General features: G+C 48.6%; 1 protein-coding gene across 4 annotated transcripts in view; it reads right to left on the minus strand.

The window, feature by feature from the left end:
• The window catches only part of ZNF638 (zinc finger protein 638), a 350,552-nt gene that overhangs the window by 34,291 nt on the left and 301,682 nt on the right, over positions 1 to 14,579 (minus strand). For all 4 annotated transcript variants that reach the window (XM_063925292.1, XM_063925291.1, XM_063925294.1 and 1 more), the window contains exon 19: positions 11,930 to 13,337. In XM_063925292.1, the coding sequence (XP_063781362.1) occupies positions 11,930 to 13,337 (1,408 nt within the window). The remainder of the gene's footprint in view (positions 1 to 11,929; positions 13,338 to 14,579) is intronic.

The raw sequence follows: 14,579 nt of genomic DNA on the forward strand, positions 1-14,579 counted from the left end.
CCAGCCGTCCTTGAAATGTATATTTTTAAGGCTCTGACAACGTCCAACAACTTGGAGTCCTCCAAGTCGCTAGTGGCCGCAGGCACCACAATAGGTTGGTTCAGATGAAATGCTGATACCACTTTAGGGAGAAAATGCGGACGAGTCCGCAGTTCTGCCCTATCCGAATGGAAGATTAGATAAGGACTTTTATAAGATAAAGCCGCCAATTCAGATACTCTCCTGGCAGAGGCCAGGGCTAGTAACATAGTCACTTTCAATGTGAGATATTTCAAATCCACCTTTTTCAATGGTTCAAACCAATGGGATTTGAGGAAATCTAAAACTACATTTAGATCCCACGGTGCCACCGGAGGCACCACAGGAGGCTGTATATGCAGTACTCCCTTGACAAAAGTCTGGACCTCAGGGACAGAGGCCAATTCTTTTTGGAAGAATATTGACAGGGCCGAAATTTGAACCTTAATGGATCCCAATTTGAGACCCATAGATAATCCTGATTGCAGGAAATGTAGGAAACGACCCAGTTGGAATTCCTCCGTCGGAACCCTCCGATCCTCGCACCACGCTACATATTTTCGCCAAATGCGGTGATAATGTTTCACGGTGACTTCCTTCCGTGCCTTAATCAAGGTAGGAATGACTTCTTCTGGAATGCCTTTCCCTTTTAGGATCTGGCGTTCAACCGCCATGCCGTCAAACGCAGCCGCGGTAAGTCTTGAAAAAGACAGGGACCCTGCTGTAGCAGGTCCCTTCTCAGAGGTAGAGGCCACGGTTCGTCCGTGAGCATCTCTTGAAGTTTCGGATACCAAGTCCTTCTCGGCCAATCCGGAACCACTAGTATTGTTCTTACTCTTCTTTGCCGTATGATCTTCAATACCTTTGGTATGAGCGGCAGAGGAGGAAACACATACACTGACTGGTACACCCAAGGAGTTACCAGTGCGTCCACAGCTATTGCCTGTGGATCTCTTGACCTGGCGCAATATTTGTCCAGTTTCTTGTTGAGGCGAGACGCCATCATGTCTACAATTGGTCTTTCCCAACGGTCTATTAACATGTTGAAGACTTCTGGATGTAGACCCCACTCTCCCGGATGAAGATCGTGTCTGCTGAGGAAGTCTGCTTCCCAGTTGTCCACGCCCGGGATGAACACTGCTGACAGTGCTATCACGTGATTCTCCGCCCAGCGAAGAATCTTGGCAGCTTCTGCCATTGCACTCCTGCTTCTTGTGCCGCCCTGCCTGTTTACATGGGCGACCGCCGTGATGTTGTCCGACTGAATCAACACCGGCTTTCCTTGCAGGAGAAGTTCCGCCTGGCTTAGAGCATTGTAGATTGCTCTTAGTTCCAGAATGTTTATGTGAAGAGACTTTTCCAGACTCGTCCATACTCCCTGGAAGTTTCTTCCTTGTGTGACTGCTCCCCAGCCTCTCAGGCTGGCGTCCGTGGTCACCAGGATCCAATCCTGAATGCCGAATCTGCGGCCTTCTAATAGGTGAGCCTTCTGCAACCACCACAGAAGTGACACCCTTGTCTTTGGTGACAGGGTTATTCGCAGGCGCATCTGCAGATGCGACCCTGACCATTTGTCCAACAGATCCCTTTGGAATATTCTTGCATGGAATCTGCCGAATGGAATTGCTTCGTAAGAAGCCACCATTTTTCCCAGGACTCTTGTGCATTGATGTACTGACACTTTTCCTGGTTTTAGGAGGTTCCTGACCAGATCGGATAACTCCTTGGCTTTTTCCTCTGGAAGGAAAACCTTTTTCTGAACCGTGTCCAGAATCATTCCTAGGAACAGCAGACGAGTTGTCGGGATTAAATGGGATTTTGGAATATTCAGAATCCACCCGTGTTGTCTTAGCACCTCTTGAGATAGTGCTAAAGCTGTCTCCAGCTGTTCTCTGGACCTTGCCCTTATTAGGAGATCGTCCAAGTATGGGATAACTAATACGCCTTTTCTTCGAAGAAGAATCATCATCTCGGCCATTACCTTGGTAAAGACCCGAGGCGCCGTGGACAATCCGAACGGCAGCGTCTGAAACTGATAGTGACAGTTTTGAACAATGAACCTGAGGTACCCCTGGTGTGCGGGGTAAATCGGAACGTGTAGATACGCATCCTTGATGTCCAAGGATACCATAAAGTCCCCTTCTTCCAGGTTCGCTATCACTGCTCTGAGTGACTCCATCTTGAACTTGAACTTTTTTATGTAGAGGTTCAAGGACTTCAGATTTAGAATAGGCCTTACCGAGCCATCCGGCTTCGGTACCACAAATAGAGTGGAATAATACCCCTTTCCTTGTTGTAATAGGGGTACTTTGACTATCACCTGCTGAGCGTACAGCTTGTGAATGGCTTCCAACACCCTCTCCCTTTCGGAAGAGACGGTTGGTAAGGCAGACTTCAGGAAACGATGAGGAGGATCCGTCTCTAATTCCAACCTGTACCCCTGAGATATTATCTGCAGGATCCAGGGGTCTACCTGCGAGTGAGCCCACTGCGCGCTGTAATTTTTGAGACGGCCCCCCACTGTCCCCGAGTCCGCTTGAGAGGCCCCAGCGTCATGCTGAGGTTTTTGCAGGAGCCGGGGAGGGCTTCTGTTCCTGGGAAGGAGCTGCCTGTTGGTGTCTCTTCCCTCTTCCTCTGCCTCGTGGCAGGTACGACAAGCCCTTTGCTCTCTTATTTTTGTAGGAGCGAAAAGGCTGCGGTTGAAAGGTCGGTGCCTTTCTCTGTTGGGGAGTGACTTGAGGTAAAAAAGTGGATTTCCCGGCAGTAGCCGTGGCCACCAAGTCTGATAGACCAACTCCAAATAACTCCTCCCCTTTATACGGCAAAACCTCCATGTGACGTTTTGAATCCGCATCGCCTGTCCACTGTCGTGTCCATAAGGCTCTTCTGGCTGAAATGGACATAGCACTCACCCGAGATGCCAGTGTGCAAATATCCCTCTGTGCATCGCGCATATAGATAAATGCATCCTTTATTTGTTCTAACGACAGTAAAACATTGTCCCTATCTAGGGTATCAATATTTTCAATCAGGGATTCTGACCAAACTACTCCAGCACTGCACATCCAGGCAGTTGCTATAGCTGGTCGTAGTATAACACCTGCATGTGTGTATATATTCTTTTGAATAACTTCCATCTTTCTATCTGATGGATCCTTAAGTGCGGCCGTCTCAGGAGAGGGTAACGCCACTTGTTTGGATAAGCGTGTGAGCGCCTTGTCCACCTTAGGGGTTGTTTCCCAGCGCGCCCTAACCTCTGGCGGGAAAGGGTATAATGCCAATAACTTTTTTGAAATTATCAACTTTTTATCAGGAGCAACCCACGCTTCATCACACACGTCATTTAATTCTTCTGATTCAGGAAAAACTGTTTGTAGTTTTTTCACACCATACATAATACCCTGTTTTACGGTATCTGTAGTATCAGCTAAATGTAACGTCTCCTTCATTGCCAAAATCATATAACGTGTGTCCCTACTGGAAAATACGTTTGAATTTCTACCGTCGTCACTGGAATCAGTGCCCGTGTCTGGGTCTGTGTCGACCGACTGAGGCAAAGGGCGTTTTACAGCCCCTGACGGTGTATGAGGCGCCTGGACAGGCATTAATTGATTGTCCGGCCGCCTCATGTCCTCAACTGACTGTTTAAGGGAAGATAAACCATCACGTAATTCCACAAATAAAGGCATCCATTCTGGTGTCGACCCCCTGGGGGGTGACATCTGCATATTTGGCAATTGCTCCGCCTCCACACCAATATCGTCCTCATACATGTCGACACCACGTACCGACACACACCGCAAACTCACAGGGAATGCTCTAATGAAGACAGGACCCACTAGCCCTTTTGGGGAGACAGAGGGAGAGTCTGCCAGCACACACCACAAAGCGCTATATATACAAGGGATATCCTTATATTAAGTGCTCCCTTATAGCTGCTTTAATATATATATATATAGCCATTAATGTGCCCCCCCTCTCTGTTTTACCCTGTTTCTGTAGTGCAGTGCAGGGGAGAGACCTGGGAGCCGTTCTGACCAGCGGAGCTGTGACAGAAAATGGCGCCGTGTGCTGAGGAGATAGGCCCCGCCCCTTTTTCGGCGGGTTCTTCTCCCGCTATTTTTCCAGTCAGGCAGGGGTTAAATATCTCCATATAGCCCCTATGGGCTATATGTGAGGTATTTTTAGCCTTGTATAAGGTTTATATTTGCCTCTCAGAGCGCCCCCCCCCAGCGCTCTGCACCCTCAGTGACTGCCCAGTGAAGTGTGCTGAGAGGAAAATGGCGCACAGCTGCAGTGCTGTGCGCTACCTTATGAAGACTGAGGAGTCTTCAGCCGCCGGTTTCCGGACCTCTTCACGCTTCAGCATCTGCAAGGGGGTCGGCGGCGCGGCTCCGGGACCGGACTCCACGGCTGGGCCTGTGTTCGATCCCTCTGGAGCTAATGGTGTCCAGTAGCCAAGCAGCAAATCCACTCTGCATGCAGGTGAGTTTACTACTTTCCCCCTAAGTCCCACGTTGCAGTGATCCTGTTGCCAGCAGGACTCACTGTAAAGAAAAAAAAAACCTAAACTAAACTTTCTCTAAGCAGCTCTTTAGGAGAGCCACCTAGATTGCACCCTTCTCGTTCGGGCACAAAATCTAACTGGAGTCTGGAGGAGGGTCATAGGGGGAGGAGCCAGTGCACACCACCTGACCTAGTAAAGCTTTACTTTTTTGTGCCCTGTCTCCTGCGGAGCCGCTATTCCCCATGGTCCTTTCAGGAACCCCAGCATCCACTTAGGACGATAGAGAAATAGAGACACACACACACAAAAGGACAGAAACGCATGAGACACACATGAAGAAAGGCACAGGAGACAGAAGAGAAAACATGAGACCGAGATACACGGGAGGCATAAGATACAGACACGACAGACGAGACAGCTGGGTATCACAGCCAGCCTCAGAGCCCATACACAGAGTTTGGTACGTCAGCATAGTATAGAAGTGAACAGCTTTCTTCCTGTACTAATGAACCAGTGTGCCCGTGTGCTGGCGGGTGTGTCAGATGAGCGTGGCACAACAGCCAGTCTCCCGATACCTCGTGCACACTCCATAGTGCATGAAGAAGGGGGAAAGCAACACCACCACATAGCTGCATATGATCCGGCTGCTGGGGCTGAGGGACCGCTCAGAGGAGTGATGCTTTACATACAGCTGATCATCCAGACACAGATTGGGCACACATAGACTGGAAATCATGACCATAGGCCATGTACATTGGTAAATACTTTGTAGTCCAAGTACGAGTATTGCTGCCAGTTCATATGAATATAGGCCTTTGCAATATAATATGTTGAATAATTGAATGTAGTTTGGAATAGAACTTAAAAACAGCCATCACTATGAACGGCTGCCGCCTACAACACACTGCAGTAAAAAGGAACGGATGCAGTCAGATCTCAGTTGAAGAAAACAAGGACTATTTGACACAAAGCAATCAGCAGGAACACCCAGATCACATGGTGTGTGGAGTTATCCACAGCTTCCACTATTGTGCTGTCACCTGTACAGTGTGTGCACATCAGATATTTTCCTATATGACCTAGAATAGTATTGATGCCAAAATAAAATCTAGTTCTGCATCAGGAGAAGACGTTACCCCAGCCACATGAACAGGATTCCTGGATACAAGAAAAAAACAAAAAACAAAAAAAATAGTAGAGATGGCACTCCAGTAGTGCTACATAACCTATAAAATAGGATTTTGGTACTTACCAGGTAAATCCTTTTCTTTGAATCCATAGGGGTCACTGGAGTACTCTTGGGATATGGACGGGCTTCCGTAGGAACACAGCACTGAATATTTAAATTTAGTAACACTCCACCCCTCCATATCCCTGAGCACTTACTCAGTGTTTTTTACTGAGCCGAACAGGAATTAAGAGAGGTTAATAATGGAGTATTACATATAACATAACTGACAATAACGAAGTTAACCCATAACGTTACTGACAACTAACAGTTGACACCCTAACCAGCACTTGTAACTTGAACCAGTCGGTGAAAATGTGTTACCATAAGATCCTCAGAACTAACCCCAAATAAGTAAACTGCTCTGGGTGGGCGTCCAGTGACCCCTATGGATTCAAAGAAAAGGATTTACCTGGTAAGTACCAAAATCCTATTTTCTTTTTCATCCACTAGGGGTCACTGGAGTACTCTTGGGACGTACCAAAGCTTCCCCCGTGGGCGGGAGAGCAGTTTGGCACTTGTAACACTAGGCGGCCAAAGCTAGATGCTGATGCCGCAAAAGTATCAAACTTGTAAAAGCGCACAAACGTGTGCACTGAAGACCATGTAGCCGCCCGGCAAAGCTGCGTCGCAGAAGCCCCACGACCAGCTGCCCATGAAGTTCCCACAGAACGTGTGGAATGAGCGGTTACTGACGTAGGCGGTTGTAACCTAGCATGAAGGTAAGCCTGGCGTATGGTCAGTTTTATCCATCTGGATAAAGTTTGTTTAGATGCTGGCCAACCCATCTTGGCAGCATCATAGAGAACAAATAACGTATCCGTCTTACGAACTGAAGACGTTCGGGTTACATAAACGCGTAACGCACGAACCACATCCAGAGTTCCAGACTGTGCTGTCAACACAGGAACTACTATTGGTTGATTGATGTGAAAAGATGACACTACCTTTGGTAAGAAGGCGGGATTCGTCCGAAGTTCCGCTCTGTCATCATGAAACACCAAATACGGTGGCTTGCATGACAAGGCACCCAAATCCGAAACACGCCTTGCCGAAGCTAAGGCTAAGAGAAAAATTGTTTTCCAAGTGAGAAACTTTATATCCACTTGTTGTAAGGGTTCAAAATATGAAGACTGTAAGAACTCCAAAACCAGATTCAAGTCCCATGGCGCTGTAGGTGGAATGAAAGGAGGCTGTACCCTGATTACACCTTGGAGAAAGGTGCGTATAGACGGCAATAGAGCCAATCGTCTTTGAAAGTAAATTGACAAAGCAGATACCTGCACCTTTAGTGTAGATAAACGCAAACCTCCATCTAAGCCTGATTGTAGAAACAACAAAAGGCGGCATAACTTGAAAGCTGATGTCGGAAATTTCCGAGCTTCACACCAACCTATATAGGCACGCCATATTCTGTAATAATGAGCTGCCGTAACCGGCTTCCTAGCTCGTAACATGGTTGGTATAACTGAATCTGGAATGCCCTCTCTTTTTAAGAGGGCGGTCTCAACAGCCACCCCGTCAAACGCAGCCGCGCTAAATCGGGGTAAAGAAAAGGACCCTGTTGTAACAGGTCTGGACGTATCGGGAGCGGCCACGGATCGTCTGCGAGTAATCCTCGAAGATCCGAGAACCAAGCTCTCCGAGGCCAATGAGGCGCCACTAGTATGACTGTGAGCGACTCTCCTTTGATCCGTTTTAGCACCAGAGGGAGCAGCGGAAACGGTGGAAACAGATACACCAGACTGTACGGCCACGCGACAGTGAGAGCATCCACCGCGACTGCCTTTGGATCTCTTGTTCTGGACACATACTGGGGCGTTTGATGATTGTGTCGAGATGCCATCAGGTCCACCTGAGGATAACCCCATCGCTGAACCAACATGTGAAACACTTCTGGATTTAATGACCATTCGCCTGGGTGAAGATCCCGACGACTGAGATAATCCGCTTCCCAGTTGTCCACTCCCGGAATGAACACGGCCGACAATATCACCTGGTGGTATTCTGCCCAATTGAGGATTCGAGCTACTTCCCGCATTGCCATGCGGCTTCTCGTTCCTCCTTGTTTGTTGATGTATGCGACCGCTGTCGCATTGTCCGACTGCACTTGGACAGGCTGAGAGCGAACCATGTGCACCGCTTGTCGTAGCGCATTGAAAATCGCGCGGAGTTCTAGAACATTTATTGACAGCAATTTTTCGTGATCCGCCCAGAGACCCTGGAGCTGACAATTTTGAATTACCGCTCCCCAACCTCTGAGACTGGCGTCCGTAGTTAGAATTATCCAATTGCAAACTCCGAACCGTCTTCCTGCGGTTAATTGTGTTCCTTGAGCCACCATAGCAGAGAAACTCTTGCTATTGGTGACAACCTCACTCTGTGGTGAATCTGCAGATGCGAGCCCGACCACTGGGCAAGCACGTTCAGCTGAAATGGACGAGAGTGAAATCTCCCGAACTGAAGCGCCTCGAAAGCTGCCACCATTGTGCCTAACAGGCGAATGCACAAGTGTACCGACACTGTGCGTGGTTTGAGTACTAATTGTACTAGATGGCGTAGCATTTGTACTTTCTGTTGTGGTAGGTAAATCCTTTGATTGACCGTATCGAGAATCATACCTAGGAACTGAAGGCGTTGAGACGGAATCAGATGTGATTTCTTGAAATTGACAATCCAACCGTGGTGAACCAATACATTGTAAGTTAGCAGCGCATGTTGGGTAAGTATCTGTTGAGACGGAGCTTTGATGAGCAGATCGTCTAAATACGGAACTATCGTCACTCCCAGGGATCTGAGGTGAGCTATCATCACAGACATTACTTTGGTGAATACCCGAGGCGCTGATGACAGGCCAAACGGCAGAGCCTGAAACTGGTAATGGTTCTGGCGTATTGCAAATCGTAAGAATTTCTGATGAGGCTGCCAAATTGGAATGTGTAAGTACGCATCCTTGAGGTCTAGCGCAATCATAAATTCCTTGGTCTCTAACCCCGCAATCACCGACCGTAGAGACTCCATTTTGAATCTGTAGTAAGTTACGTACTGATTGAGGCCCTTTAAGTTCAATATTGGTCTGACTGAGCCATCCGGCTTCGGGACCACAAACAGGCTTGAATAATAACCCTGACCCTGTTGGTGTACAGGGACCGGAATCAACACTGCCGAATCCAGTAAGGACTGAATGGCAATTTGCAAAACTCTCCTCTTGTCGTCCGACAGAGGCAATCCTGTCTTGAAAAACCGCAGAGGCGGCAGACAGTCGAACTCTATTTTGTAACCTTTTAACACTAAATTGCGAATCCAGCCCTCCGCGGATGTGTGGAACCACGCCCCATGGAACGTCTGAAGGCGTGCTCCCACAATTGGAGAACCGAGATGGGCTGGTAACCCGTCATGCCACTGGCTTGTCGGTAACCTTAGCGTCTTGGCGAGTTGTGTTGGTTTGATGGAAACCACGTCCTCGACCACGTCTAGCAGGCGTGGCTGATCCTCTGCCACGTCCTCGAAAGGGCTGAGGTCTAAAGGATTTGAACGAAGGTCCAGCGTACCTTCTTCTTGGCGCAGGTGGAGGCAATGGTAAGAACACAGACTTACCTCCCGTAGCCTCCTTAATCCATGCGTCCAATTCTGGACCAAACAACTTCTTGCCATCGTAAGGCAACGCCTCTATACTTCGTTTGACCTCTGCCTCCGCTTGATAAGTACGCAGGTAGAGTGCTCTTCGTGCCGTAACTAGCGAAGATGAAATACGAGAAGTGAGCTGACAGACGTCAGTAGACGCTGTACAGAGATACTCTACAGCCTCAATCATTTGATTCACCTGAATTATCAGGTTTTCGTCATGTAAAGCCGATTTGAGTTCTGTAAGCCATATTATGAGCGCCTTAGTGACCCAAATGCCAACCAATCCAGGTCTTAGCATCACACCTGCTGCTACATACATGGATTTAAGCATAGTTTCTATCTTACGATCTGACGGATCTTTAAGCGTAGTAGCTGATGGCACTGGTATGGTTAATTTCTTGGTAAGCTTTGACACTGAAGAATCAACTATTGGTGGATTCTCCCATGTACCCGTTACCGATTCTGGAAACGGATAACTAGACTTAAATCTGCGAGGTATAGAAAACCGTTTATCTGGATTCTGTCTGGATTCTACTAACATCTGATTTAGAGAATCCGACACAGGAAAACTTACTGGCGTCTTCCGTCGTTTAGTAAATATGACCTGATCATTGGTGAGAGGCTGCTCAGCTTCAGGAAACCTTAGCGACTGCCGTACCGCTCTGATGAGATCATCAATGCCGGAACTGTTAACATCCTCGCCGTCTGACTCCACTTCGCCCTCCTCCCCCTCATCGTGTTCCGTGAGGTCTGGGATGGAATCGTCAGACTGCAACATAGCAGACACTGGAAAATCATAAGACATATGAAAATTATCCCGTTTGCCCAAAATGGATTTGGACCCTACGCAAGGCTGAGACGCCTCCGGTAGTTCTGGCGGTCTCACCCTAGACTCAGATCTTAGCGTTTCTCGCTCCAGACGAGCAGCGGTCATTTCAGTCTGAAATTTCTCCAGTACATTTACTAACATACCCCACGGAGGGTCCGGTGATGAAATTGGTTGCAAAACCGGAGCAGAAATGGTATTCTGAACGGAATCCACAAAACATACGTTACATGTGGTAGATCCAACCGGTAACACACTGCCACATACTTTGCAAATATGCTTTTTAGTTTTTGCTGGTGCCTTACTCATTATGGCGACAGACAATACAATACACAAAACACAGACACCTGCACGACTCAGTAAAATAGCAATAAGGTGGCTCTGTATATATATCTGGCCCAGTGCAATACACGTGGCCAGTACTATGAAATTTGATCCCAAATTCCCACGAACACCCCTGCGCCTCCGGTGGAGAAGAGATGTAGGACAGGAACGTTCTGGAATCACAGAGGAAGACACAGGAAGCTGTTAAAAATGGCTGCCCTGCTATACTTATACACATAATCACAGTGCATTCACTGATTATACTGTAACAATCCCTCTGCTGCTGCAGTATTTCACTGATATGTCCCCCCTGTAATGGCTGTTTATCTTATTACAGCGGCAGCGCAGCGTGTGGGCCCCCAGCGGGTATCGTAGAGCGCTACGTGTGTCCCAGCGGTGGGCTCCTATATATAGCGTGTCAGCTACCAAGGTAGCGCTGCTGTTCCGAGGTGCCTGGCCGGAGGCTGTGGCCTAACGGGCGGGTACCTGAGCGGGGAGAGCCGCGGCGCCTGCACGGAGGTCTGTGGCCGAACGTGTGGGCGCCTGAGTGGATAGAGCCGCTGCGCCTGCACGGAGGTCTGTGGCCGAACGTGCGGGCGCCTGAGAGGGGAGAGCCGCTGCGCCTGCACGGAGGTCTGTGACGAACGTGCGGGCGCCTGAGTGGAGAGAGCCGCGGTGCCTGCACGGAGGTCTGTGGACGTACGTGCGGCCGCCTGAGCGGGGTGGAATGGGCGGGCGCCTGAGCGGGAAGATGCCGGAGGCTGAGAGGGGAGAGCCGCTCCTTGCCGTCACCCAGCACTATGTCTCCACACGTCGGGGCGGCAGCGGGAGCTGACCGCCCCGTTTCACATACCTCACTCCTGCAGACGTGCGGAGGCTCCGACGGGGCTTTTCAGTAAGCGCCGGCCAGCCAGTGCAGGAGGATGTGAGGGCTGTGAGGGAGCTCTTTCAGAGAGGCCCGACACGCCCGTGCTGCAATCAGCAGCTGCACTATCCCTGACCCTGCCTTTTGGAAGGGGGACAGGGATGTGGTCAAACAGTAGAAAAAATAAAAATAAAAGTTTCTTCAACAAAACCGTGACTTCAGCTAAGCATGTGTTGCCACGTTCAGCACAGAAAAAACACTGAGTAAGTGCTCAGGGATATGGAGGGGTGGAGTGTTACTAAATTTAAATATTCAGTGCTGTGTTCCTACGGAAGCCCGTCCATATCCCAAGAGTACTCCAGTGACCCCTAGTGGATGAAAAAGAAAACACTACTACAGTGTTGGAATAGAAATGCTCTGCACCACCATCTAGTGGCCATACACTTAATAGCAGCTTCTTTCTCCAGAATAACACCACATTTCGTAATCATTTAAAAAAAAAAACATGCAAGCGAGGGAGATTATAAAACTCACATTTCCTTTTGATCGGTCATCCTTCCTAGTATTTGTCCTTGCATCTCTTTCTCGTGACCTAGACGTGGACTTCAAGTCTCTTTCCTGCAGAGAGGAGACATGTTTTCCTCCATTTTTCTTCAGGGAACTGGCTGTCCTGGATTTAGAATTACTGGAAGCACTGTCTGTTGGGCTGGACCGATTACTATTTGACTTTGAATTGCTGCTGTCATGTCCAGAATACCTCTTTCTGCTGTCTGTTTTCACAACAGATTTCTGGCTCTCCATGGAGAGTGTGACAGAGATATCTCCCTTCTGTGGGTTGTATTTAGCAGTCCTGGTGAGCGAAGCGCCGCTTGTCGCAGATACACTGTCTGTTTCTTTACAGGCCTCAGCCGCTGCCTTGGTTGCCGAGCTTGCCACCTTTCCAACAGGCTTGGCTTCTCCCTTTTGGGAGGACTCAGGGAGCCCGGGGACACGGTTTTTGGCCTGTTCTGTAACACTGTTCTCTGGTTTATGCCCAGCCTCTGTTTTGGCATATTTGTCTTTATTAGCAGAGCCCTCCTTATCGCCTCCATCTGGCTTCTTGGTCTCTTGGGGCGGAACTATTGAAGGTTGTTGCACGCGGACACTGGGCACTACCGGGATTGTGTTTAGGAAAGGTGGACTTTCTTCTTCTTCATCTGACTCAACAGACACAAGGACTTCTAAGTCGTCTGGTATCAAAGGATGAGACACTGGATCAGGTTCCTGAAACTGGAGCACTGGTTCTGGTTGGATATAGATGAATGACGACTCTGGAGCTTCAGGGGCCTCTGCTGCTTCCTCTTCATAGTCCTCATCATCTTCTGGAGTCTCCTCTACTGTCACTGGAACAACTTTGGCAGGAGATAAGTCGTCTGGTTGTTTGGGTGCAGCCGCCTTTTTGTGTGGCACGTCTATTTCCATCTCTGTCTGACTGATGGGCGAGGTGGGCAGAGACGTCGCTGTATCCTTCTTAGAAGCAGGGGCAGACTTGTTATCGGTTATCTGCGGAGGGGCGGACTTGTTATCGGTTATCTGCGGAGGAGCGGACTTGTTATCGGTTATCTGCGGAGGAGCGGACTTGTTAACGGTTATCTGCGGAGGAGCAGACTTGTTATCGGTTATCTGCGGAGGAGCGGACTTGTTAACGGTTATCTGCGGAGGAGCGGACTTGTTAACGGTTATCTGCGGAGGAGCGGACTTGTTAACGGTTATCTGCGGAGGAGCGGACTTGTCATCGGTTATCTGCGGAGGAGCGGGCTTGTTATCGGTTATCTGCGGAGGAGCGGACTTGTTATCGGTTATCTGCGGAGGGGCGGACTTGTTATCGGTTATCTGCGGAGGGGCATCCTCAGTGGTAGTCACCACTTCTGTCTCATCAATGCCTTTGCCTTTAGTCTTTGGGCTGTTTGGTAACAAAGAACAAGGTATTAGAACATGTTCTCCCTTCATTTATCAAGTGCGGGTGTCATGCTCAGACCAGAGCTTGCTATTTAAGAGGTAAACCCGGAAATGGACTGCCACGTGTGTTCCGGATACACCTCTTAAATAGCAAGATCTGCCGGGAGCATGGCACCTGTGCTTGAAAAAGGTTATGGAGATAATCTGAAACGAGTTATGCAGACGCCATGCCATGCTGGACCACTCACTGTGGACGGCACCAATAAGGCTAAGCTGTGTAGTGTGCAGTTACACCTGCCTATATTCCGGGCTCTGGCTATTCCGCATCGTTTGCGCACACCATCAGCCTGTCCTAGATTAAAGCAAGGGGGATACCTACGTCACGTATACTCAATGCAATGAGCACAATGCATGACTGTTTCTGCATTTTCTCACAACTCCTGCCCTACTTGCACCTTTGTGCTTTCATTTATGGACTGTTAAGACTCATGTAAAGGGAAGATCACGTTTACTCTATCAGTCCAATTACTGTGGGTTATAGTAGACGTAAGGGGTGACACTGTGCATTAATCTATTCATTCCACTGAACCGGTAATACACATCCTTCAGACAAGAGCTCTAACAAACACCCGTTGTTCTTTATTCATCCATTGTACAAGTATTTAGTGTCTCACTTGTTTGACGACTGTATAACCAGCAAATTTTCTCTTTACTGCGCTTCATACAGACAATTTCCAACCAATTTCCATTCCACCTGTTTTACAATTGTTTCCAACCAAACAGACCCAGGCCCCCCTATATTATTTATCTATTACAGAACCTGGAAACTGGCTATTACTCTCCATCAATCAAATAAGATTTTACTCACCGGTAAATCTATTTCTCGTAGTCCGTAGTGGATGCTGGGAACTCCGTAAGGACCATGGGGAATAGCGGCTCCGCAGGAGACTGGGCACATCTAAAGAAAGCTTTAGGACTAACTGGTGTGCACTGGCTCCTCCCCCTATGACCCTCCTCCAAGCCTCAGATAGGATACTGTGCCCGGACGAGCGTACATAATAAGGAAGGATTTATGAATCCCGGGTAAGACTCATACCAGCCACACCAATCACACCGTACAACTTGTGATCTGAACCCAGTTAACAGTACGATAACAGAGGAGCCTCTCGAAAAGATGGCTCACTACAACAATAACCCGATTATTTTACAATAACTATGTACAAGTATTGCAGATAATCCGCACTTG

The sequence above is a fragment of the Pseudophryne corroboree genome, chromosome 1 (assembly GCF_028390025.1).
Source record: "Pseudophryne corroboree isolate aPseCor3 chromosome 1, aPseCor3.hap2, whole genome shotgun sequence".
NCBI classification, from domain to species: Eukaryota; Metazoa; Chordata; class Amphibia; order Anura; family Myobatrachidae; genus Pseudophryne; species Pseudophryne corroboree.